Source organism: Podarcis pityusensis (genome assembly GCF_964106645.2).
Source record: "Podarcis pityusensis genome assembly, chromosome: 10".
Classification (NCBI taxonomy): domain Eukaryota; kingdom Metazoa; phylum Chordata; class Lepidosauria; order Squamata; family Lacertidae; genus Podarcis; species Podarcis pityusensis.
In genome coordinates this window covers 30,777,413-30,803,373 of record NC_138035.1, presented here as the reverse complement: position 1 = coordinate 30,803,373, position 25,961 = coordinate 30,777,413, and the positions used below count along the sequence as shown (strand labels likewise).

General features: G+C 44.7%; 1 protein-coding gene across 1 annotated transcript; it reads left to right on the top strand.

Moving 5' to 3' along the window:
• The first annotated feature begins 86 nt into the window (after positions 1-86).
• LOC308486804 (extracellular serine/threonine protein kinase FAM20C-like) lies at positions 87-23,444 on the top strand. The gene is made up of 11 exons (XM_081023921.1): positions 87-105; positions 5,692-6,809; positions 7,977-8,140; positions 8,465-8,543; positions 10,533-10,625; positions 10,925-11,040; positions 11,729-11,909; positions 12,938-13,047; positions 15,588-15,669; positions 19,918-19,977; positions 20,936-23,444. Exons 2-11 carry the CDS (start codon positions 6,334-6,336, stop codon positions 21,210-21,212), a joined length of 1,638 nt encoding a protein of 545 aa, XP_080880047.1. The 5' UTR covers positions 87-105; positions 5,692-6,333; the 3' UTR covers positions 21,213-23,444.
• Positions 23,445-25,961: the final 2,517 nt, after the last annotated feature.

Below are 25,961 nucleotides of genomic sequence, written 5' to 3'. Positions count from 1 at the left end.
TGCTCAGCTTTAATTTTAATAGGCCATCTGATCTTTTTCATAGATTTACATGGGCATATGAGAGAGAACATCATTCTTCGATGATAGAATATGGCATTGCAGAAGGTATATAATTATCTCTCTTGCAAACATGGGGCATGAGATTCTATGCATATTGATACAGTTTCTTTAATAACAGTACAGAAATAAGTACAATGTCCATATTTGAACAAGCACACACGCACACTCATATGTTGGTCTTGATGACCCAACCAAGTGTCAGGCTGACCTACAGAAATCAAACTGCTAACATGGGGGCTTATCAGCAAACAATCGGTTGGCTGCTTTGCCTGTCTCTTATCAGTATCCAGTGGTCATGTGGCTGTAGCTGTGACCTGTGTGAAGCAAGCAAGGCCAGCCTAATTTAGCCAATCCCCAGCTCTTTGGTCTGAACTCCCTGCTACAGGACTCCAGCAAAAGAGGGTTTTTTTCCTCTCTTTTCCTTGGTAACAGGAGTACAGTTCAGTGTGCTTTACCTTCATAAAACCTCCTCTGTGTTACGCATAATCAATGCCTTCATTCTGAAAATTTGACAGTGCTGTTATGCAGTAGTTCCACAATTCCATTATTGCAAAATCTAACATGTATTTCTCCTTAATTGGGCATAACAAGAGTTATATCGTACGGTGGTGCTTTTTATCCCCTCTGTTTACAATGACTCATAGATGTGGGAGTGATCAACTGGAGCGTAATATTTACTGCTGTAAAACACCCATGTCTTTTGAGTGCTAGGCCCCAATGCTCTAGCATGGCATTTTAAGCTGCGAACCACTGTGACTTGCTTTCCCATGGGAACATGATGTTCTGTCACTGAGCTTTACACCATGTATCCAATGGTAGCAATAGGAGTGACTGTGCAACTGCAACAATGTGACTAATGCATTGTCATCAAGGAATAAGAGGTGAGAATTTTGAGTGTTGCTCTGCAGTGGTGTCATGGCAACAAAGCACATTGACAGATTGCCTGGTGTGAAGGGCTGGCTTTGAAAATCTCATTTCACTGCAAGACTCAAACCCAACGACGAAAAATCTTCCAGTTTATATTGCCAGCAATGGCGACGTAAAGCTAGAGGGTGGTAAGATTCATCCCTGCTTAGTTTTTCCTTCTGTCGCACAAAACCAGTCTCCTCCAAGATGGATCACTAGCAATCATGAACCTATCAACTACATGGGATCTCATCATTCCCTCCATGTTCTATTACTATGTGAAGTAAGGAGAAGATAGCTGGCAGCTCCCTTCTGGCTGTATGACATAGGGGGTAGACCACACCATCTAACCCACCTGTCAGTCATGTGGCATCATTATGACACCAGATCATTGACAGATGCCTTGTGTCACCCACATGTCAAAGTCCTTTGCACAATGCTTTCCAAGCACCTGGCAGCCAGCTAGTTTTCCGGCACTTGGGTTTTTGCCAGCCCTGGGCTCAGCAAAGCACCAGGCACAGGACTTGCAAAGCAGCTATCTGCAGGGATTGGCTGCTGGAACTTGGTTGCACAGCCGGTGCAGGAGGGTTGAACTCTGCTCATCAGCTGACAGGTGGTGACTTCAGCTCAGCTCTCTGCAGGATTCAGTGATGCAGTCAAGTCCCCCAAAATGGCTTCACAGGCCAAATTGGAACCCATGCTGAAGGTTCCCTACCCTCATATAGAGAAACAGTGGTTATTTTTATTTGTCTATAAAGAATGCTGTTTTTTTCCATATAAGAGACCCCAAAGAGAGCGCAGGACAAGTGTAACAAACTCTCAAAATATAGTAAAATTGTAACAGCAAGGGAAAACTACAGATTGCCTGTCCGTCTCTCAGACATTGTCACGCAAGGCCTGATTCATTTTGTGCACAAAATTGTTCTAAACATGCCTGCACCAGGTGATACTTTCAATTTCTCTTCTGTATAAATAGCATTTACATGTGACACAAAGTTGGAAAAATGCTCGCAGAGACTTTGTAATGTGAGTGCCCAATGTGAAAACGGACTGTAGGCTCTTTCACATAAGCCACCAAATGTGCTTTATTTAAAGAAACAAAAAGTCAGTGGTAGTTCTTCAAGCAGGTTGCCTCTCTTCTTTCTGGGCTTAAGTGTAACATTTGAAAATAACTTGCATAGTTTAAAATGCACAAGCATAACTATGTGCACATTTAAACCCTGCACATTCCCCTCCCCCCTGTTTTTACATCACACCAGAAGTGTGAAAACATAGCTAGCAGATGGCAAGAGACTTTGGATCATAGCTACTTGAGAAGTTAATGTGTTGCTATGCTTTATTAGCAATGTTAAGAACTTATTATACTGTATTTGTAATACTTTTGATGCCCGGTTTATATGTTGTTCGTCCAGAAGCACTGTCCCACAGCATACATATGTTGTTGGTTTCTCACTTTGGTGATATGCAGATAGTTTCAGATGTTAATGTTTGAACATGATTTGCACAAGAGGCCTGAAAATGAGGGCTGGGTGGTTCTTGAGCTTGTTTTGGCCAAAAACACCACCACCACCCAAACTGAATGTCTGGCCCAAATCTTCCCCCAAATCTTGGTTTAATCACTTGTATGGGATAACAGCAGCCTGTATCAGCTCATCAACCATGTTCCAGTGGCAGCATGTTTGGGGATGAATGTCTCACTTCCTTCAGCATTTAATGTGAGGCAAGGTTTAACTGTCCACCTCAGAACCAGTTTTCAATACTAGACCTCCATGCCCTCCTCCCTTGAAACCTGGGCTATAATAATGTGTGTACTTGAGCTCATGCAGAGTGCTGTCCCACTGACAGAACCAAGGATCATGGATTGGGCCTGGCACCACACACACACACTTTTTATTGACAGTAGATTACTTTACTGGGCCAGCACATACAGTGGTACCTTGGGTTACATACGCTTCAGGTTACATACGCTTCAGGTTACAGCCTCCGCTAACCCAGAAAGAGTGCTTCAGGTTAAGAACTTTGCTTCAGGATGAAAACAGAAATCACGTAGTAGCGGCGCGGCAGCAGCAGGAGGCCCCATTAGCTAAAGTGGTGCTTCAGGTTAAGAACCGTTTCATGTTAAGTACGGACCTCCGGAACGAATTAAGTACTTAACCCGAGGTACCACTGTAATGTGCTAAGTTCTCCTGAGCCGCTTGGGTTTGACAAAGAGCCCTTAAAAGGGGGATGGGGGGCTTTTGAATCTCCAGATGTCACTGGACCTGTCAGCCATGCTGGTTGGGGCTGATGGAAGCTGACGTTGCAACATCTGGAGGGCCACATGTACTCCACCCCTGCCTTAAAAATGCCTTGCCACCTTCACCAGTCATCATTTTTAGACAGCTCAGTCCTTCAGGGTTTTAGGTCAGCCCTTTTGACCGGAAAGCTCGGTTCATCCCAAGCTTCGCACATGAGCACAAGCAAGAGTCTATTTTTCCACCTCGAGGGAGCTGTAGAACTTATTTGGCTTGTCCTCGCCTCAGTATTACTGCAATGCAAGGGGGAAATGGGAAAAAAAGAAATATGGTGTTGTCAGAATCTGGGGCGACTGAAAGTGTTAGCTGGAGACAGTTACTAGGCAACCACCGCACCATGGGACATAAGTAAGCCGAGAGCTCGTCGTTCTCTCCGCAGCTCACGGTATTTGTTCTCTGTGTGTGAGACAAAGTGAATGTGCCATAGCAAATGTGCGGCTGCGTGTTGTGAATGGTATGCTGGTGAGGAAGTGGCTGTGTATTTTCAGAGAGTATGAGCATGGTCACATCTCTCCCCTCAGTGCCCTAGTAAAAATTGTCGAGACAAAAGGCCCCATCTGCACCACATAGCTATTTCAAGGAGTATCATACCACTTTATTAACAGCGGTGGCTTTCCCCAAAGAATCCTAGGATCTGTGGTTTGTTAATGGAGCTGATTTTTTTTAGGAGATTCCTATTCCCCTCACAGAGCTACAATTCCCAAAGCTCCTTGAGAAAGAGGGGTTGATTATTAAGACACTATGAAAATCTTATTCTCTGTGAAGTGAAGAGGTGTTATCCTAACAATTCATGGCACTCTTAACAAACTGCAGTCCCCAGGATCCTTTGGAGGAAGCCATGACTGTTTAAACCAGTATGATACTGCTTTAAAGGATAGTGCAGATGGGGCCAAAGGTTTAAAAGGTGCTGTGCCATCATTCAGCTAGAAAGCTCAAAAAGGTTACCTTGGGCAGAGCAAGCATCGTGGGAGCCTCCGGGCTATCATTATTTTGCAGGAGAGATTCAAGCACTCACCAGAACTTGAAGTTTCTGCAATTGAATTGGGTTAAAATGCTCTCTGCTGCCCAATTGCAATAAATCCACTTAAAGGTGAAAAGGACTTCTTGCAGTTTGGAAAGTGACAGAGAAACACATTGAAAAGTGCGGAATGGATGGGTGGTTGACAGGAAGATGTGTTAACATCCTGCAGGCAAATTGGGCTGAATGCTCAATAAAAGCCACACATAGACTAACCCCTGTGTAAGCTTTGTGCAAATCAGGATGAATTCTGAATGAATAGATCATCTGGAGAAGCCTTGTATTTTACAAAAGGCTAAAGGGCTGTTTCAAAGATAAAATGAGAGAACCCCACCTAAGCCACTGTGCAGGAAGAGCAAGAGACAATTTTACCAAAAAAAGAAAGAGAGAGAGAGAGAGAGAGAATATAGGTGTGTTTGGCCCAAGAACAGCAACGAAAATCCAAAATCTGATTTAGGACAATACCTTTATTAGACCAACCAAAATGATGTACTAGCTTGTGAGTTCTCCCTGGTATGTAAATGGTGAAGTCTTGGAGCCTGCATCTGATGCATTTATCAGGTGCTATGCAACCTGAAACCTGGATAGCACCTAATAGAGGCTCATGTGAATGTGTGCTGTGACCAGATGCAGACACCACAACTTTCATCAGTCAACTTTTCCCTCCCCTCTCTGTTTACCATCTAGCCCACTGAATAGTTATGGAGAACTCAAAGCATTGCACGTTATTTTCCATCATTAAAGGTAAAGGGACCCCTGACCATTAGGTCCAGTCGTGGCTGACTCTGGGGTTGCGGCGCTCATCTCACTTTATTGGCCTAGGGAGCCGGCGTACAGCTTCCAGGTCATGTGGCCAGCATGACTAAGCCGCTTCTGGCGAACCAGAGCAGTGCACGGAAATGCCGTTTACCTTCCCGCCAGAGCGGTACCTATTTATCTACTTGCACTTTTTGTGCTTTCGAACTGCTAGGTTGGCAGGAGCAGGGACCGAGCAACGGGAGCTCACCCCATCGTGAGGATTCAAACCGCCGACCTTCTGATCGGCAAGTCCTAGGCTCTGTGGTTTAACCCACTATGGTTGGCTTAATAAAGGAATAGCTTGAATTATATTTTTTTGAAGGGTGGGGGTGTTCTTCTTTGAACTTATTTGACTTAGCAGTATTTATAAAATAATGCACTTAAATGTATGGAGTTCTTTGAGGAAAGGGGGAACTAAGGGCTCAGATCTAGGTGCCACATATCAATATCTTCATGAGCTCCATAAAACACATGGCCTTTATGCCAATTCCCTCATAAAATCTGATTTCCCTTCACAAACCCCCACACAATGAATATGGAAGGAGCGGGCAGTGCCTCTGTTGCTCCTGAGAATCCTAGAAACTTGTTTTAATTCTTCTTTTCTTTTGTGGACAGTTGTTGAGCCACTGCAGCTTTTCAGTGAAGGTCGAACTTTTAAAAATGGATGAAGGAAGAAGTCATATGAATTATGTAGGTGGCTAGCTGACAGTGTTTATAGGTGAAAGGAGGGAATCAATATGTGAGCCTGCTGGGACGATGGGTTCCACAAGAGTTTGTGATGCAATAACATAATTCGAAGAGATTTGTGGCATTGACCAATCTGCTGCTATCAATCTGGAGTTTAACTAGTTAATGTTAACCTTGGCACCACTTGCTCTTCCCTTATCAACATCATTAAATTCATCTGCAACCTGCTTTTTACCCTTTTCCTGCTGAGGACTTCTATGTGAGCGGAATGATTCCTAGCAGAAGCCACCTTATACAAGACCCAGAATTATTTATTTATTTTGCCTTGGGAAGGATTATCATAGCATAAGTGAAGAGGTTTTGTTTTTTATAAGTAATATTTTGCTTTTTTTAAAAAAAGAAAGAGCTTCTACTTTTTCCTTTGGATTCCCAAAGCTGGAAATATACCTTAGACAACAACATCCTTTACATCCTTTTGAGTGGGGATCAAATTGCGGATTATTATTTTTTTATTGACACGTGGACCTTTGTCATACATTTTGTGCTACTGGCATCCAGGACTTCACAAGGATGGTGCACTACCTGCCTTCTCTGTTCCAAAGGAAATTTAAAGTCATTCTCTGTTTTCTGCTCCTTTTGGCTCTCCTGGTACACATGGTGTTGGATCTGACACTCTCCACCGGCCTTGATTCTTGTGGATGTACCCGCAAAGGAGAAGATCAACCTAGTCCCGTGTTATCAGCCCAGAATAAGTTAAACCTGAGGATTCTCCAGGACTTCAGTGGTAGCAACAGCTCCCTGGAGAAAGGCATTCACTCACCAGAAGGCGTACCACATGCAGGTAGCAGGAGCAACATCCCCCTCCAAAGTCACAACTTCGAGCCGAAAGAAGCAGAAGAAAAACCAACATGGACAGGCAGGTCCAAACTGGCTGCGCTTTTCGACCATCCGCTCTACAAGATTCCAATCCCAAAAGTTATGAAGAAAGACAAGCTGTTTGCTACCAGACCGAAGGTGAAGATGTTTGTGAGAAGTAGCAATGAATGGTGAGAAGCTCTTGGGGTTTTTTTCATAGGGACAGCTGGGTGGCCCATGCAATTTGGTATACATCCTCTGCAGGGATGGCATTCATGGAGTCAAACCCACTTCATCATATCTGACAAAGTGGGCTTGAGTCCACCAAAGCATAAAGGTAAAGGCACCCCTGACCATTAGGTCCAGTCATGGCCGACTCTAGGGTTGCGGCGCTCATCTCGCTTTATTGGCCGAGGGAGCCGGCATACAGCTTCCGGGTCATGTGGCCAGCATGACTAAGCAGCGCACAAACTGCTAGGTTGGAAGGAGCAGGGACCGAGAAATGGGAGCTCACCCCATCGCGGGGATTTGAACCGCCAACCTTCTGATCGGCAAGCCCTAGGCTCTGTGGTTTAACCCACAGCGCCACCCGCGTCCCTATCCACCAAAGCATATGCCATAATAAATATGTTCGTCTCTGTGATTCTCTGTTACTACTTAATATAGGGATACATGTTGCTTTTTATTGAGTTAGACCAGCAGGCCATCCTGTCTACCTTTGATGACTGTGGCTCTTCAAGGTCTTAGGCTGAGATATTGTCCTTAGATATGGAGAAAACAAATTCTACCACTGAGTCCCTGCCCCTGCCAGCACTTTGTTGCCATTTTCTGACCTCTCAAGGCAGCTGGGCTCAGAATGTTGGCCTGCCGTTCAATAAGCACAGCTAGATATACATGGGGGCTCAAGCTTCTTTGCAACATTTTCAGACAGGCCATGCTTTCCAATTAAAGCATGCAAAGGCCTCCTTTCCATCCCCTCACCTCATAACAGCCAGCCAGTACACTCGGTCTTCACTGGCCTGCTTTTCTCCCTCCTCCACCCTGGGCTCTTTTTCCTAAAGGGTTTTTTGTGTGTGCACATTTGCAAACCTTGTGATACCCCTGAATAAGCGTGCTGTTCATTCTAGTGCATTGGGGGGGGGGGGGGACGGACAGAGACCTGATAATTCTATTCTCGCATTCATTAATGGAGAATTGCAAAACAAGATGCATAATAAAATTTTGGTCCAGCGTGAGATCATTCCCTCTTGCTTCTCAGTAGCCAGATTTCTGTTACCTTCTGAAGCTCACTAGCCTATGATAATATATGCAATTGTTTTTGTGTATTGTGTGTGGGGGGGGGGGTATTGGATCTGCAGGGCTAACAGCAATAAGGCACACGAGAAGCTTCCAAAACACGATGCCAACCCTGCTTGGCTCCGGTTCTACACTGGCATCAATCGCTATGAACTGTATGCCCGCCATGACCCTGCTCGCCTTGCCACGATGGAAGATTTGGCCATGCAGCCAATTATCAGCTCAGGTATTCTGTGCCACATTCGGGTCCCTCTACTGCTCATACTTGCTTTCTTCTCACTTCACCCTGCCTGTTTGCCTTGGTTCCCCCACCCCTCACTCTTTCAATCTCCACTTTTTTCTCCCTCTCAGTTTGACACCCAGCCTGTAAAACCATCCTGACAAGAGTCTTGTGGGAAGGGGGAATGAGCTGCTTTCTGGAATGTTCTGCCTCAGTGCTAAGCACCAGAGCAGACTCTGTTAATATTTAAATGCCAGGTTGTTTCGTCCTCATTCTCAAAACTGGGAAAGGTGGTGACTTGAGCCTTTTTCCTTCTTAATGTAATTTCAGTTCAAAAGCCTGGGGGGACACAACTGAAGCTGATCATGACCTTCCCCAACCATGGACAAGCCCTCTTCAAACCCATGAAGTGAGTAAGGAAGGCCAGCAATGCTTTTAGATGCCCTGTACCAATATCCTGGGTCCAAGTTCTTTTTCATGTGTGGCAATAACCTGTCGATGGACTCCACCTGGAAAACAGATTGTGCTTGGAACCTTCCAAACTTTGAGTTAATTAGTTACCAGGCAGCCTCTGTGTAGCAAGAGGGTGAGGGTGACCCCCTTCATGCCAGTTCTCCAAACAGAGCTGAAAGCAAGGCTGTGTTTGGACATAAACCTCTGGAGCAACTGTAGTGAAGGCTCCTCCTTTGATTACCACATCCCTGGAGAACCATCTCTGCCACCTCACACTCTTTATTTATTAAATTTCTATACAGTGGTACCTCGGGTTAAGAACTTAATTCGTTCTGGAGGTCCGTTCTTAACCTGAAACTGTTCTTAACCTGAGGTACCACTTCAGCTAATGGGGCCTCTCACTGCCACTGCGCCGCCACCATGTGATTTCTGTTCTCATCCTGAAGCAAAGTTCTTAAGCCGAGGTACTATTTCTGGGTTAGCAGAGTCTGTAACCTGAAGCGGCTGTAGCCTGAAGCGTCTGTAACCTGAGGTACCACTGTACCACCCTTCATCTGAGGATCCCAGGGCGGTTTGCAAATACAATAATATAACGTCACTGCACACTACCAAGTATTGTTGACTGAAACGGATGCTTTCCCTTCTTCATTGCCCAGATTCTTCAGCAATGGCACAAGTTTAGACTCTGGACTTAATGGCCTTTGTAACGCCACATTTCTAAGCAAACTGGGATTCCAATAGTCGTAGCCTAGTGATAGAAGCGTTGTAATACTGTCTCCTGAAAATATGGGATCTTGCAGCCCTGGGGTTGGGTTAGGGGTGCAGTTCTTCCCTGGCCATTGGCACTCACCACTGTTGCTTCGCTAATAGTTAAAGCAAACAGTTTTGATGGACCATAAAGCAGGTGTTTACATAGAATTAATTATGGGATTTGTGGACCATCGTTCAACAACAGCCTAACAATGGTGCAGCATAAGATAAACCTAGGCCGTTACTGTGGAAATGGCAGAGAGCCATCGATCACCTTGGATCAGTTTTAGCTCCCGCAGTAAATGGCGAACTCAGCCCTCCATGTTGTGGTTTGTTTCTGATGGAGAGGTGCGACCTCTGGTGGTGAAAGATGTGAAATGTTGTGCTATGTTGTTCTCAATGGACTCCTCTCCCCTTTCATTTAAGGCCACAACAATATTGTTTCAGCCTTGGCCAGTGGTGCAGTTAGGCTGTTTTAGACTGGAGGACCTCGTAGTCTTACATCCCTTTCCCCTTCTTCAGATGAGTAACGTGTATTGTTTCACTTGCTTCAAAACCAGGGCAACTATTGGAGGTGGGATGAGGGCTTCCTACTCATTATACTGAAATGGGCTCTAGACTTCTGTGTCAGAGTTCTGCCTCAATTGCTCCTAGTTTGCATAGCTAGGATTAAAATTTCAGGGCTTCTCCAGACAGGTGGTTTTTCCCCTTGTGGGTGTATTTTGCAGTATTGACACAATAACAGTGCATTAACGGTGGGTTTATATTGGGCTGACCACAAACCATTCCACATTATTAGTTGTTCCATGATGCTTCCACTACATTGTTGCATTACTGCTGTCTGAAGGGACCCTCTTGCACTACTATAGTGCAACTAAAACAGGACACACACACAAGCTGCTCTGGAACATTTATAGTATAAAAGGTTGCAGAATTTCAGCAGGACGTTACAGGGCGTGCACCAACTGGAAACGGAGTGGTATGTCCATCCCTGAAACTATTGCAGGTGCAAACAGTATTGAAAACAGAATCGTGTATGTAAATTTGAGCACAAACCATCATGAACACCCAACAAAAGGGATGGATGCAGTGTGCAGAGTGACTATGAGTTGCAAAAGATGTGTGGGCTTCAGTTCAACACTCGACAATGAACATCTTTGATAACCCACCACATCTCTTCTTGCCCTCTCCCAAGGCAAACCCGAGATCAGGAGACTCCAGCAGATTTCTTTTACTTCTCAGATTTTGAACGGCACAATGCAGAGATAGCAGCCTTTCACCTCGACAGGTGAGTCCAGCACAGTGCACTCTCCTGTCCTGAAGGGTGCGGCAGACTCCTGCCAAATATTATCGTTATCATTGATTTATCAATTCTAAACAACCATCTCAAGGCAATTTACACTAAAGATAGTGTCCGAGACAAGTATTAGTGCGAAGCAGAAAAGACAGGGCTTTTTTCCAAACTGATTGTATGTTCTATGATAACGAGCATTTGTGTAGGATTTGTTGTCTGTGTTTAGAGTGTTTATTTGGTCCAGCTGCAAACAGAATTTGTTTCATTCTCCCATTTTGCTCATTTCTGGGGAGGATCCTGGATTTCCGAAGAATTCCCCCCGTTTCTGGCCGTTTGGTGAATATAACCAAAGAAATCCGTGATATCACAACGGACAGTAAACTGTTTAAGACTTTCTTCATCTCCCCAGGTGAGCACTCTGTCCCCTGTTTATCCCTCCTTCGTAATATGAGCTCTACTGTGTAGAACAGGTGTGGGGAAACTATTGCTCCCAAAAGTTGGTGGACAGCAGCTCCCATCATCCCTGATCACTGGCCATGCTGGCTGGGACAGATGAAGGGGAGGAGGCCAACAACCTCCAGAGGGCCACAGGTCCCTCAGCTGTGGTGTAGACCGACTGTGCTAGCCATGTAAGCTATTCTCCCCTCCTGTTATGTTGCTTTGCACCCACAAGACCATAGCTGTCAAGCGTCCCTTATTTGGCGGGACAGTCCCTTATCCCAGCGCCATGTCCCGCTGCTGTCCCTTATTGATGATGTCCCTTAAATAAGCTACTAAAGGTAATGGGGCCCTTTCTATGTCCAGCTGTCCTTTGTCAACAACAAATTGTTGCTTTTTTTGGTGTTGAATATATGCTATATGGTAATTTATGGACCTAATAGGTATCTAAAGCCATTTGCACGCAACAAAATATATATTTTATCAAAGTAATTGTTGATCCCTTATTTTGGCTGCTGATCCCTTATTTTTGACGCTGCTGGTCCTTTATTTTCAAATCTGTAAGTTGACAGCTATGCACAAGACATGTGGTGGCATGTTGACAAGCTGTTGGTATTCCCTGACTTTTGCTTTCCTCCATTTTGCGTGGGTCAACCCAGCCGGCAACGTCTGCTTCTTTGGCGTGTGCTCCTACTATTGCTCCACAGAACATGCTTTGTGTGGCAAACCAGACCAGCTCGAGGGCTCAATGGCAGCCCTCCTGCCGGACAAAGAACTGGCCGACCGGCGTTCGTGGAGAAGCCCCTGGAGGCGTTCTTACTCCAAGACCAAGAAAGCTCAGTAAGTAAGCTCAGGTGCAGAGGGAGGACCAATATTGAATGAGAGATTGTGAAAAGCAGGTTCTGGATGAAGAGAGCCAAAGGAGAAAACTGATGAGCCAGGACAGCCAAAGACTGAGGAAGCATTGTATATATGTCCCTAAACTGGGGCTGCCCTAGACATTGACAAGTCTGCATGGGGTGCTGAATCTATATTCCCCCAACCCTCCAATTTAGGTGACACCATCAAACTTCCCCATATCTGTTCAGCACTTCTTAGCTTGCCTTTTCTCCATCACTTCTAACTAGTTCTTATGTGCACAATGTAGCTGTGCTCTGTGGTGGTGAAGTAAACCAACCAGAAGATTGGTTCAGAGGCTCATTCAGGGCTGGTTGGCTCTGTCAATATACTGGAAGGGTAGCAGGAATTCCTGAAATGAATGTGCTCATGGGATAATATGAAATGGTGGTATTTCTATGATTTTATGTTGCTGGAGCCACACAGAATGGCTGGAGCAACCCAGTCAGATGCGTACAAATTTGGGGTACAAATACAACAACAACAACAGATTTCTTATGCATTTATTTCATAAATACAATACTGCTTTATTGTAAATGTTTGAAAAAGTAGCAGTACAAGCAGGAAGAATTAACTCCCCCTTAGCTAGGGGGTGAACACATGCTGATCTGTTTTCTGTTGGAGACCATCTCCTGAGTTATTTTTGTTTCAAGCTCCGGAGCCATTGCTGCTCCACAACCTTGACTCTAAAAGCCAGTGCCACAAAATTGCATTACATATTCAACTCAAGAGGCCCCGACTCTGCTGTTTGTGGTCTCAAAGAGCTGCAGCTGTACCTGAAAAGGCTCAAACAGAATTTATGCAATCACACTTAGCATCTGTGCCCTGTCAGGGTGATGGATACGTTGACAAACGATGAGATGACCTGGGGGAGCTAGGGAGGCTATAAGGAAGGGTGGAGACAGTTAAATTAAAGGTTTCTCCCCACCATATGCAATTAAGGATAACCTTTCATGACTATCTCTTCTAAGGTGGGAGTCAGATGAAGATTACTGCGCAGAGGTACGACAGACGGCACCATACGACAACGTATCCCGACTCCTCAACCTCATCGACATGACTGTGCTTGACTTCCTTATGGGTGAGCTTGGGTACATTTCCTCCTGCGAGCTGCGCTGCATTTGGGGATGGGACCATGGCTTAGGGGTAGAGCATCTGCTTTGCATGCAGAAGGTCCCAAGTTCAATCCTTGGCACCGGCAGTTTAAAAAAAGGATCACAGAAGGGTGCCTTATACAGAGTCCGACCATTGGTTGCAGCTCTCCAGGATTTCAGACAGGGCTCTCTCCCAGTACAGTGGTACCTCGGGTTACAGACGCTTCAGGTTACAGGCACTTCAGGTTACAGACTAACTGAGAAATATTACCTCGGGTTAAGAACTTTACCTCAGGATGAGAACAGAAATCGTGCAGTGGTGGCGGGAGGCTCCATTAGCTAAAGTGGTACCCCAGGTTAAGAACAGTTTCAGGTTAAGAACAGACCTCCGGAACAAATTAAGTTCTTAACCCGAGGTACCACTGTACTACCATGACACAGCAGGATTCGAACCTGGGACCTTCTTTATGCCCCTCAGAGCAGGCAATCCTGGGATAGATGGACAAAAAGTCTGAGCTGCTTCCTATGTCTCCCAGTTTCTGACTGCTACAACCCTTCCCTTTGTGTCATTCCAGCCCTTTAGCTCAGCCTTTAATAGAGAGACTTTGCCTCATTGCATTTTATTCTTAGGCGCGATGGAAACTCAGCAGCGCTGAGAGTTCCTGAGAAACAAATTAACTCTGTCTGCGTACATCTGCCTGCCAGCCAGCTTCCCCGGAATAAGCATCTCTCGCTGTGCATTGTGTTAATATACATGACTAGAACACAACCCGCTAAGCAGATTGAGTTGCGTTTCCCGTTGTTTCATTCTCACCTGTCTTTTGACATCGCTTTATTCTCCGGCGTACCTCATTTCATGGGACCATATCCTTGCACCTTCCCCCCCCCCTCCTCCAATCCAATTTCGCACATTGGATGAAGCAGGTTATTTGCCAGTGAAAACATGTCACAGTGAGTCAGGGAAGGGCTTGGATCATGAAGTTAATGAAGGAAAAGCTTTTGGTCTCCTCCTTCTCCCCGAAGCCACCTCCACCCTTCTCAAAAAGCCTCTCTTAGAGGGTCAGGGGTCCTCCTGAACAATGTGGGGTTGGCACAGGGGTGGGAAGGGGCTGCTGGGGTCAGAGGTGGGCTGGGATAAAGTGACCAATATGATGCCCCCAGACACTGTCCTTGGCGACTGCCGAGGCCTGCTGACCCTCCCATTTTTTTATATATTTTTTCTTCTCGTGTTTTATTTATTTATTTATTTTATTTACTTTCAAACCAACTTGTAATTTTAAAAAAATGAAAAGTGGTAAATAAATACTTGAACTAATTAATCACCACCATCATTTGGTATGTTGTTCATTGCCAGATTTTTTTTCCTGTGAAGTGGGTATTTTCTGGTGCACAAAATAGTTTCTTAGATTTCCCAGTGGAAAAGAGTGTGGGAACTTCAGAATTAAAGAGCACATGGCCTCTGTTCTTGATCAGCTACATTCCTTATATTCTAAAGATTCCTCCCCCCCCCCCCCCCATATACAATGTGCTGCCCTGGGCTCCTTTTGGAGGAAAGTCAGGATATTAAATAAATAAATAAATAAATAAATAAATAGGCTTTTATAATGTTCTCATCCCTACTCTATCTCTTTCCTCAATTTGACAATACCAGCAGCAGTTCATCTTAAATCTGTGCCATTTTATTGGGGGGGGGGGTTTGCATCTGATTTGCCCACCATTTGGCTATGGTTTAACAAGTTACATAACCTGGATGGATTCCCCTCCTTTCATCCTTTTGTCATCGGTGCCAATAACTTAGGCTGATTTGTTATTTCTGTCCTTGAGATCGCTTCTGCTCCACTTAATACTTCATAATTACTTCTGCCCTATCTAACAGCTTTCAGGTTGCACCCACTGACCAATTAATAGCTGGGCATTTCATTCATTTATTTATTTTATCTCTCTGCTGAGGATAGTTCAAGAGTTCGGGGGTGGGTGGGAGGGAATAGGCTTCCTCTATAATCCTAAACATAGGTAAGAGCCACTGGGCTAAACAGTCATGCCTTACACCCAAAGAATCCTGGGAACTGTAGTTTGCTAAGGGTGCTGAGAGCTGTTAGAACACTAGTCCTCTCACAGAACTACAATTCCCAGAGTTCCCTGGAAGCCACTCTCCTTTTAATTGGCATCAGATGAAGAGTTTTGATGACCTCAGGCTGTTTGAGCCTTTCTAGTTTGCCTGAATAAAACACAGGGCTTTTTTTCAGCCAGAACTTGCCGGAACTCAGTTCTGGCACCTCTCAGGTGGGTGCCGTTGCCATGAGGGAGGTGTTTATGGTGAGTTCGGGTATCTCTTTTTCTAGAAAAACAGCATGGAATAAGGATATTGCCTGATAATTGCAGTTTTTTCTTCTTCATTTGGTCTTGGAATTTATATCCTGATCCAAGATCCTCTCAGGGTGGACTTCTCTAATACCTTTTTCCTCTTCTTCCTCCTCTGATTTCTGCTGTCTGCCTCCTCTTCTATAATTCTTGTCTCCATATGTAGGAAACATGGATCGCCACCACTATGAGACCTTTGACAAGTTTGGGAATGACACTTTCTTCCTTCATCTGGACAATGGCCGAGGGTGAGAATGCAACATGCTTCCCTGGGTGGGCGAGGGACTAGGGGAAGCTTTTGAGCTCTGTCCTACAATGATCTGCATTTTGAAGAAAGGGCTAGGGTATTCCTGCTTCAGGCTGTTATTTGAGATGAGCTGCTTTTCTGGGAATGAACTCTGAAAGCAGGAACTTACAAGACAAGGATCTAAAGCAGGCAAGAACCAGAGTATAAGGTGCCCCTGTGGCAGGTTCGTGCTGAACTGCTCTTAGCAAACCATTATTTGACTATATCAGGCAGGGCCAGTCCTACTGTAAGGCAGAGTGAGGCAGCTGCCTCAGACAGCAGGTATTGCAGCCCTGGGAAAGTGGCGGGATGTTAGAGGGCTGAACTATGCCACATGGCCTGCACTGTACCTTCCAAGTTAACCTGTTGTCTTCAGAATATCAAAATAAAAAAAATCCTTCCAGTAGCACCTTTAAGACCAACTAAGTTAGTTCTTGGTATGAGCTTTCGTGTGCAAGCACACTTCTTCAGATACACTGAAACAGAAGTTGCCAGATCCTTCTATATAGTGAGAAGGTGGGGAGGGGTATTACTCAGAAGGGTGGTGGGAATGTGAGATTGGCAGATAGCTGAGATGAGCCTGCTGACGACTCTTAACGACTGTAATAGGTCTTACAGGAAAAGGCAAGGGGTGAGAAGGTGAGAAATGGCTTAGTCATGTATAATGGGATAAGAATCCAATGTCTTTGTTCAAACCAGGTCTCTCCATGGTTTTAAGTTTGGTAATGAGTTGCAATTCAGCAGCTTCTCTTTCCAGTCTATTTCTGAAATTCCTTTGTAGTAAAACAGCTACTTTGAGATCTTGTATAGAATGTCCTGGGAGATTGAAGTGTTCTCCTACTGGTTTCTCTGTTTTGTGATTCTTGATGTCAGATTTATGTCCATTTATTCTTTGGCGTAAGGTTTGGCCTGTTTGTCCAATATAGAGAGCTGAAGGACACTGTTGGCATTTGATGCCATACACAATGTTAGATGATGAGCAATTGAATAGTCCCGAGATGGTATGTGTGATGTTGTTGGGGCCAGTAATGGTGTTGTCCGGGTGTATGTGGCAGCAAAGTTGGCATCTGGGTTTATTGCAGGCTCTGGTGCCAGTGTCCGTGTTAAGTCTGGTTGTAGTATTATTGTGGGTTAGGAGTTGTTTAAGATTGGGTGGCTGTCTGTAGGCAATGAAAGGTCTTCCTCCCAGAGCTTGAGAAAGAGAACTGTCATTGTCCAGGAGAGGTTGTAGATCTCTGATGATGCGTTGTACTGTTTTAACTTGGGAGCTGTATGTGATGACTAGAGGTGTTCTGTTATTTTCTTTTTTGGGTCTGTCTTGCAGCAAGTTCTCTCTGGGTATAAGTCTGGCTCTGTTGATCTGTTGTCTAACTTCATCTGCTGGGTATTTTAGTTCTGAAAAGGTTTGCTGTAGATCTCTTAGGTGAGAGTCTCTGTCTGTAGAATTGGAACAGATGCGGCTGTAACGTAGTGCCTGGCTATATACAATGGACTGTTTGGTATGTTTGGGATGGTAGCTAGAGGCATGTAGATATGTTTGTCGGTCAGTTGGTTTACGGTATAAGGTGGTGTCTATGCGCCCATCCTGTATTTTTATAGTAGTGTCCAAAAAATGTATTTCTTGCATAGATTGATTCATTGTAAGGTTGATTGTGGGGTGAAAATCATTAAATTTCTGGTGAAAGGTGTCCAGGGTCTGTTGACCATGTGTCCAGATGATAAAAATATCGTCAATGTATCGCAGGTACAAGAGAGGTTTGAGTGGGTAGGAGTTTAGGAAACGTTGTTCTAAATCTGCCATGAAGATGTTGGCATACTGTGGGGCCATGCGGGTGCCCATTGCTGTGCCGCTGATCTGAAGGAACAGGTCATCACCGAATTTGAAGTTGTTGTGGGTAAGGACAAATTGGCAGAGTTTGGTGGCAAGGTCTGCTGTGGTTTTATCTGAAATGGTGTTCCTTATAGCTTGTAAACCATCGTTGTGTGGGATGTTGGTATACAGAGATTCCACATCCATAGTAGCTAGTATAGTATTGTTGGGAAGATTATTTAAAGATTGTATTTTCCTCAGAAAATCTGTGGTGTCACGTACATAGCTGGGAGCACTGATGGCATATGGTTTCAGAACAGAGTCCATATAACCGGAGACACCCACTGTAATAGTGCCAATACCTGAAATGATGGGGCGTCCTGGATTTCCTGGTTTGTGTATTTTAGGTAGAAGATAGAAAGTTCCTGGTCGAGGTTCTGTTGGTGTGTTGGTGAGGATCTGTTCTTGGATGTGTGGGGGTAGCTCCTTAACAATCTTGTTCAGTTCTTTCTTGTATTCTTGTGTGGGGTCTGAGTCCAATTTTGTGTAAAAGGCGGTATTGGAAAGTTGTCTGTGAGCCTCCTGAATGTAGTCAGTTTTGTTCATGATGACGACAGCTCCACCTTTAAAACCATGGAGAGACCTGGTTTGAACAAAGACATTGGATTCTTATCCCATTATACATGACTAAGCCATTTCTCACCTTCTCACCCCTTGCCTTTTCCTGTAAGACCTATTACAGTCGTTAAGAGTCGTCAGCAGGCTCATCTCAGCTATCTGCCAATCTCCCATTCCCACCACCCTTCTGAGTAATACCCCTCCCCACCTTCTCACTATATAGAAGGATCTGGCAACTTCTGTTTCAGTGTATCTGAAGAAGTGTGCTTGCACACGAAAGCTCATACCAAGAACTAACTTAGTTGGTCTTAAAGGTGCTACTGGAAGGATTTTTTTTATTTTGACTATGGCAGACCAACACGGCTACCTATCTGTAACTGTCTTCAGAATATCGTTATTATGATGTTTGTATCCTGCTCCCCATTTTATCACCCAACCAACTCCAGGAGGTAGGCTTGGCTGAGACAATGACTGGCCCAAGATTACCCACTGGGCTCCATGGCCGAATTAGGATTTGAACCTGTCTCCCAGATTCTAGTCCAGAACTCTAATCACTACACCACACTGGCTCTCAGACGTGGCAAAGGATACTGCCCAGTAGCCAGTGTTGAGGCAAGATTTGATTGCAAGCCCAGTCAGCTTTCGTACAGTGGTACCTCGGGTTACATATGCTTCAGATTACAGACGCTTCAGCTTACAGACTCCACTAACCCAGAAATAGTACCTCGGGTTAAGAACTTTGCTTCAGGATGAGAACAGAAATTGTGCCCTGGCGGCACGGCGGCAGCTGGAGGGCCCATTAGCTAAAGTGATGCTTCAGGTTAAGAACAGTTTCAGGTTAAGAACGGACCATACTTAACCCAAGGTACCACTGTATTGGGGAGCGATGTTATCTTGTTCTTCACCGCAGGTGGTGAAGTGTCTTGGACTTGACCTGTTGGAAAAGTGCTCGATGACTGATGTTAATGACAGACCCACATATTCTGATGAAGAAATGCAACTCAGTTTTAACGTGGCGGCGATGTAATCAAAAGCTCTTTTCAGCTGACCCAAAGATATTTGTCTTTTAGAAGACTTCTTAAAGTTCCCAGGAAGCCACAAACTTTAAATGTGCGGACATACAATCTTGACACACTTTGGAGAAGATGGCCTTGTAGTTTGTGATACTTTCAGAATTGGGTTGTTGTTTTTTAGGAACAAAAATCTCTATACCTTAACAGAAAGAAAGGAAAATCCTTAAAATTGTATAGATATTTACTGATAACAATTCAATATGTGGGAGGGGGGACATTAACTGGTCTGGCTGTCCTCCAACTTCCCCATTCCATACCATTTACTCTTCCCTTCCAATGTCCCTTCCTGATATAATTATAGGATACCCTGAATATAGCAAATGACAGCTAGTGAGTACAAAACTGTTTCTACACAGGGATGGAAAAGTTGTAGTTCTCCATCTATTGTTGGACTCCAGGCTCCCATCAGCCCCAGCCAGTGTAGCCAGATGGTCAAGGATGATGCCTCTTAATAGTCCAGCAACATCTGGCGGGTCACATTCCTGCTCTACACCATTCTAATATCTACCAAAATATATTAATTCTGCAGGCAAAGTAAACTTTGCAACAGGATCATGAATACAGCACTGCACAAACACACCTAATCTACATCATTTGCAACATTTGGACTTTTAAATACCAAAAGAAGTATTTATTGAGCAAGATAAATACTCCCAAAATAGCATCTCCCAAAAATAGAGAAACCATCTGTGCCTTTTGTTCTTCTCAGGTTCGGGAGACACTCCCATGATGAAATGTCCATTCTGGTTCCACTTCAGCAATGTTGCATGTAAGGATTCTTTTCTCCCATCTTGTTTATACTCTGTCTTTGGAGGGGATAGAATTAAGGAAGTCTTATTATTTTGAGGTGGGTAATCTTTTTGGTTCTGTAGGCCAAACTGATCTCAGTTTTTAGGTTAAAGATTTCCCCCTGGCCAGATTGTAGTGGCATGGAAGGGTGTGGGTTTGCCATTTGCCTCCTCTACATAAGCCCATGCACGTTGTCCACCACTGTGCTCTGCTGATGGCATATTGTGTAGGCCAGGGGTAGTCTTCCATATGTTTTGGACTACAGCTCCAATAATCTCTGACCATTGGGCATTAATCAAAAGCATCTGAAGGGCACCACATTCGCTACTCCTGGTTAGTCATGAGGGGCTGGCCATTGGACTTGATGACCTCTCTCCCAAGCCTACAGTTCTATGAAGTGGCTCTCATCTCAGCTATCTGAAGCATGCATGCCTAAGCTAGTTCCCAGCAGATACACCAGAGCACAGCGCAACTGAGGATGCAGGCTCATTTCTGCCAGAAGCCAGCTGAAATGCCCACACTCTGAGTTAGAGAAAGCCTACTCAGCTACTTCTACCACCTCCCGAAGCTAAAGGGAGATGCAAGTACTTGTGGTTAAAACAAGGAGCCTTTTATGTAGGGCAACAACTGAGGAAAAATTTCATCAGATATGAAAACAGACTCAGCATTTCCTCCACCCTGAAACACTTGTGGCATGATACTCTTGCTTTCAGGTTCGGGATAAATATGGAAGAAATTATTTGGCAAGAATCCATAATGTTTGTCGTTAGTCTGACCCTATAACTTCTTGCCCACTCTCACCCCTGCCTCTGATGTGGTTCTGATATCCCAAGTCTGTGCATGTACTAATGGAAATGCTCAATGTGACATTTCTCATGGTTTAAAAACGTTGTCCTTCCTCTTCCTTGATTTTTTCCTATTGCTGTTGATGGATCCAGTATAAAAAAGTCAACGTTCATGCGCCTCCAACTGCTTGCTACGGAGCCTTATCGCTTGAGTGACGTCATGCGTGAGTCCTTGGCCACTGATCAGCTGTCACCAGTCTTAGCGGAGCCTCACTTGAAGGCACTGGACCGGCGGCTCCAGAAGATATTAGACATGGTGGAGGACTGCATGAAGAAGAGTGGAGAAAGCCAGGAAGTCCTGATAAATGACTTAAAAGGACAGCAGTATACATCCTCAGAGCTGCGAGACAAGAGAAGTAGCGCTGCATGAAGGGGATGGACCCCCAGCCTATTCAAACACACCTCTTTAATGCTACCTCTTACATGCAAGCCTTGCCATAGGGAAGTCACTCTTCATTCTGTGCTACAGTGTGGACATAAAGGGGTTAGGGAGCAACCAAGGGAGAAGGGAACGTGGAATATCTTAAAAGAACAAGAGGGAGGTCCTGGAAGCAAAACTTGGACGAAGTATAAAAGGAGCATTCAAGCTCTTGAATTGTCTTGAGACTTGCAGTGAAGCCTTGGAAGCCTGATGGGCAAGCTGTGGTTTGAATGGAAGGATAGTTAAAGCAGGGGTAGCCCACATGCTGCCTTCCAAATGTTGGTGGACTACAACTCCCATCATCCCCTGACCACTGGCTGGAAGTGATGGGAGCTGGAGTCTAACCACAGCTGAAGGGCATCATGTTGGCAACCCATTCAAGTTATTCATGCTCAGCGGAGCTTCATTTCTGTTCCTTTGTAGAATTTCTTTGTAGCTATAGGAAAGGAATGTGCCTTCTCTCCCTCCTTCCCGCTTCTCAGAGCAATCTATACAGCCAAGAATCTCTCTCATATTTATTCTCTTGCTATTTATTTTGAGCCATTTGCAGTGCTTTGGGCTTCTGTATGGAAGCGTGAACTCTGCCCAACCTGCCATTGTTAACCATGTTAGCTTGCCTGGGGATGAAAAAGAAGTGAGACTATGTGCACTCTTCTTGATCTTGCCAGGTGTTGCTAACATGCTTTTCAACCCACTTCAGTCCCTGATTGAAGGTGCCAATAAATCATAGGCTGAAGGGACTTCAGGCCCCGTTGTCCTAAGATACTGATGCTGTGAGCAAGTTCATTGCTGCTTTTATCCACAAGGCTCCCTGATCTCTACTTGTGATCAAAGAAGAGAGGGCAACAGTACTATGGGCTATGCAAAACTCTAAGAGTGCCTAGAAGCAGCAGTAACAAAAGCAGCCTCCTTTCTCATAAAACATTGCTCCTAGACCAAGGTCCATCTAATTATTATCACCATCATCATAAACTATCACCACCACCGCGGTTTTTTCCCTTGGAAAAGCAGCATATAAATCACGCAGTCAGCCCTATTGGTTTATTTGTATGCCGCCTTTCCTGGGGCAAACCATTCCCAAAGTGGTTCACAGTGATGTCAGAATAGAACACAATAATAAGAAAATGCATGAAGCACAACAAAAACAACTACTGCAGGAAGCTGCCAGATACCAAACTCCTTGTCCAGGAATGTCTGCTCTGACTGGAAGCAGCTGTCCAGGGTCTCAGTCAAAGAAAGTTATTTTATGTCATCTCCAGTGACCTGATCTTTTTAACTGGAGATGTCAGAGGACTGAACTTGGGAACATCTGCGTGCAAAACCGTGGGCTGCAACCTGTCCTGCTTGCATAATGGGACTTCCTCTCCCAGGCTTCTCACCGTGTGCCCCCCCACCGTGCCCCCAATCTGTTCTGGTGTTTCCCCTAACCCTCCAGAGCAGATCTGGGGCTTCTACTGAGCTATAAACCCTCCCCAAGCATTTCAGTCAGCTGTTCAGCATTCTGTTTCCCCCCACAGTGGCCAGCTAGGTGGAAATAACATGTACTCTGTAGGAAGATCATCATGTGTAACAATTGCATGCGTGGCACTCTCCCTGTGAGTTATAGACACACTGAGATCCCACAGGCAGGCACAGCTTCCCAGCCTATGGACATTCAGGGGAAAACCTACTGAATCATAGAATTGCAGTGCTGGAAGGGACTACGAGGGTCATCTAGTCCAGCCCTGTGCAACGCAGGAATCTTTTTGCCCAACTTCAGGGCTCAAACCCACGATCCTGAGATTAAAAGTCTCATGCTGTACCGACTGAGCTATATATTTAAGCCTATGTTGTTAAATGTGATGATCTGACATGTGACTGCCCATTAATTAATGGATGGGCCTTCTGTGTAGAAATTTTGTAATGTATAAAGCAGTTCCGAATGTGAAAAGTATAAGGATCTATGCAGATCTGGGCCAGGTCCGTGCCTGTGTAGAGGCCACTTGCGAACCCCTTGCACACTGCTTTTAATTCTAGGGAAAAAAGTCATAGTGCACATGTAACAAAGCATTAAAGGAATTACAAATTATTTCAGTAAGGTTTGCAGGTCCTTAGAGAAGCCAAGAGCCAAGGCCATATTGCCTGCTGCATATGTCAGAGTGCTGGTGTTATGGTTATTAAACTCTGATCCCGTCCAATTTATCTGCTGTTTTTCTCATTATTTTCTCAAAATAAAGACTGAAGCGCCCTAATGAGAGAAAGCACCCTTGGCAACAACCTCAGGAACAATGAGCCCGTCTGCTGTTGCTTATTCAAACTGTACTGTTGCTTTCTCTGAAAATATTGCATTGTGCCTACTAATTGGCCCTCGGTGTTCATAAGGGCCTTCCTTTTCAACAGTTTCTTGTAGCAAGAGGTTTTTCGGTTCCCATGAAGTTGAATAAATATGACGAAAATAGAAGATACATGCAATATTCGACATGGGTTGCATTTCACTAGCTAAATTATCTCGGCTCCAAGCCTCCATCTTAAACCCAAAGGTTAAGCTCAGCACAAGACCAGGCTGCTGGTTTCAGGGACCCACCACAGTAGAGGGCTTACTGACGACAGTGTCTGGCAAGCCACCTGCTATTTTAATTTCCCACAATGCCCTTGAGTGTTGGGTGCCCCAGTGCATTGTGGGAAAATTTTAATGGTGGGTGACTTCCCAGACTCACCCACTGTCACTAGCTGGGGGAAAGGGTAGGCTGGAGGGGAAAACAGGTGTCAGTGGTGGTGGGACCAAGGCAGGAATATATGCCAAGGCAGACATCAGGGCTTTTAGAAGCTACTTGAGAGTATTTGACTGACACCAAGCCTGCTTCAGCAGACCCATTTGGTCTACCTTGTTTTCAATCAGTTGTGTGTTTGTGTAAGTTCTATATCCGTGACATGCAGACATGTTCTACTAGATAAATTGATCGCTACCCCTTATCTTCCATATGTGACTCAGGTCTTTTCTAATTCGCAATGCAACCAAAGCCTGAGTGGCTCAGAACCACACAAGTCTTATTTAGCAGATTGGAAAATCTCTCTTATAATTGAAGAATGATGGAGAAGAGCTGTAGTTTGGAAGTCAACTTTCTGGAATTAATCCTGCTTATGTGGCAGTAGACAGGGTTCGCTTTGTTATGAGAGAACTAAATGTCCCTGACGATTAGTAGGTCATCATGAACTTTTATTTAGCCTTGACAGTTCAAGCTGGTGGGCAGGGTCTTAAATCACAGAGTCTCTCTCTGTGTGTGTGTGCAGGGTGTGTTATGTCTGAGGTTGCAATCCTGTGCAGACTTTCCTGGAAGTAAGCCTCACTAAGTACTGTGGAACTTACTTCTGATTAGAAACTGCATTGAATGGAGCTGCATTTGTTTGTTTATTTTCTTTTTCCTGAATGAACCTTTTCTTTAACTTTGTGTTATAGTAAAGCAGGGTAGGTAAACCTTTCAGCTTCAAGGACTGCCTGTCTGAGTGCCCCCCTCCCGGGGGGGGGGGGCTCCTCCTTACTGGTGTTTTATTGTGAGTGTATTCTGAAACATATTCTTGATACAATAATAGTGCCTTAATGGTGGATTTATTTTGCTTTAATTTGTTCAGCAATGCTATCTCAGTGCAACCACATCATCGCTGTCCATAGTAGCTACCACACAACAAAAGTGGGTCAAAAATAAAGTGAAACATTTGTGGCATAAAAAAACTACAAGATTCCAGCAGGAAGTTACAGGATATGCACTGACTGGAACTGAAGCAGTTTCACAATCCCATAACTTTTGCAGGTACAAACTGTATGGAAAGTGGGATTGTGTGTGACTGCCCCAATAGCATAATGAGCACAAATCATTATGAATGTGCGATAAAAATGATATTTGTAGGCCCCCCCCCTCTCTCTCTCTCTCTCTCTCTCTCACACACACACACACAGTCTCTTTCTCTCACAGACACAGTCTCCCCTATGCTCAGTATCACAAACAGCCTTCTCTTCACTCTCATATATAGACAAACAGCCACACAGCTCTTCTCCCTTACTTTAACCTTACCTTACACTCTCACACACTTGTAAAGCTCTGGCCCAAGTCTACATGACAATTAGAATTTTACACCACCTCTCCTATCCCTGGGTTAGACGGGAAATTGTTCTGATGCAGTGTAAAGATGTATTTTCACGTTCTGTTGAATTGCAGGATGAATTGCAGAATGGTCCTGACTGAATGGGAACAATACGGCACAGGGCAGTTCCACAACAATGTGCTCTTAGCTTTCCCTGTAATATCATGCCTAACTCTGACCATGTCATAGATGGATGTTTGAGATAGATGTGCAGTCCAACTTGTGGGGAAATGTCAGGAAATGTGTGCATTTCAACAAATTCAACAAATTACCTCTTGGGTTTTGGGCACTTCCAGATTGGGATCTTCTATTGTAAACAGATCATAAGGATTGGATTTCTCTTTGCACGCGTTTTGCACGTTAGATTCTACCCATTCCCATTTTTTAAGTCATGGATATTGATTGCTATGCCACCCAGAAAGTTGTCTGTGGACAGACGCCGGCTGCCTCGGCCTGAAAAGCAAGATGAGCGCCACACCTCATAGTCATCTTTGACTGGACTTAAATGTCCAGGGGTCCTTTACCTTACCTTTACCTGCTATGCCACTACTTGTCTTCCACACTAGTGGGCAGATCCTG

Coding starts and splice junctions, on each gene's coding strand:
- LOC308486804 (XM_081023921.1), top strand. CDS start 6,334: ATGGTGCACTACCTGCCTTCTCTGTTCCAAAGGAAATTTAAAGTCATT. Junction 6,810..7,976: donor GTGAGAAGTAGCAATGAATG/GTGAGAAGCTCT, acceptor TTGGATCTGCAG/GGCTAACAGCAATAAGGCAC. Junction 11,910..12,937: donor TCCAAGACCAAGAAAGCTCA/GTAAGTAAGCTC, acceptor ATCTCTTCTAAG/GTGGGAGTCAGATGAAGATT.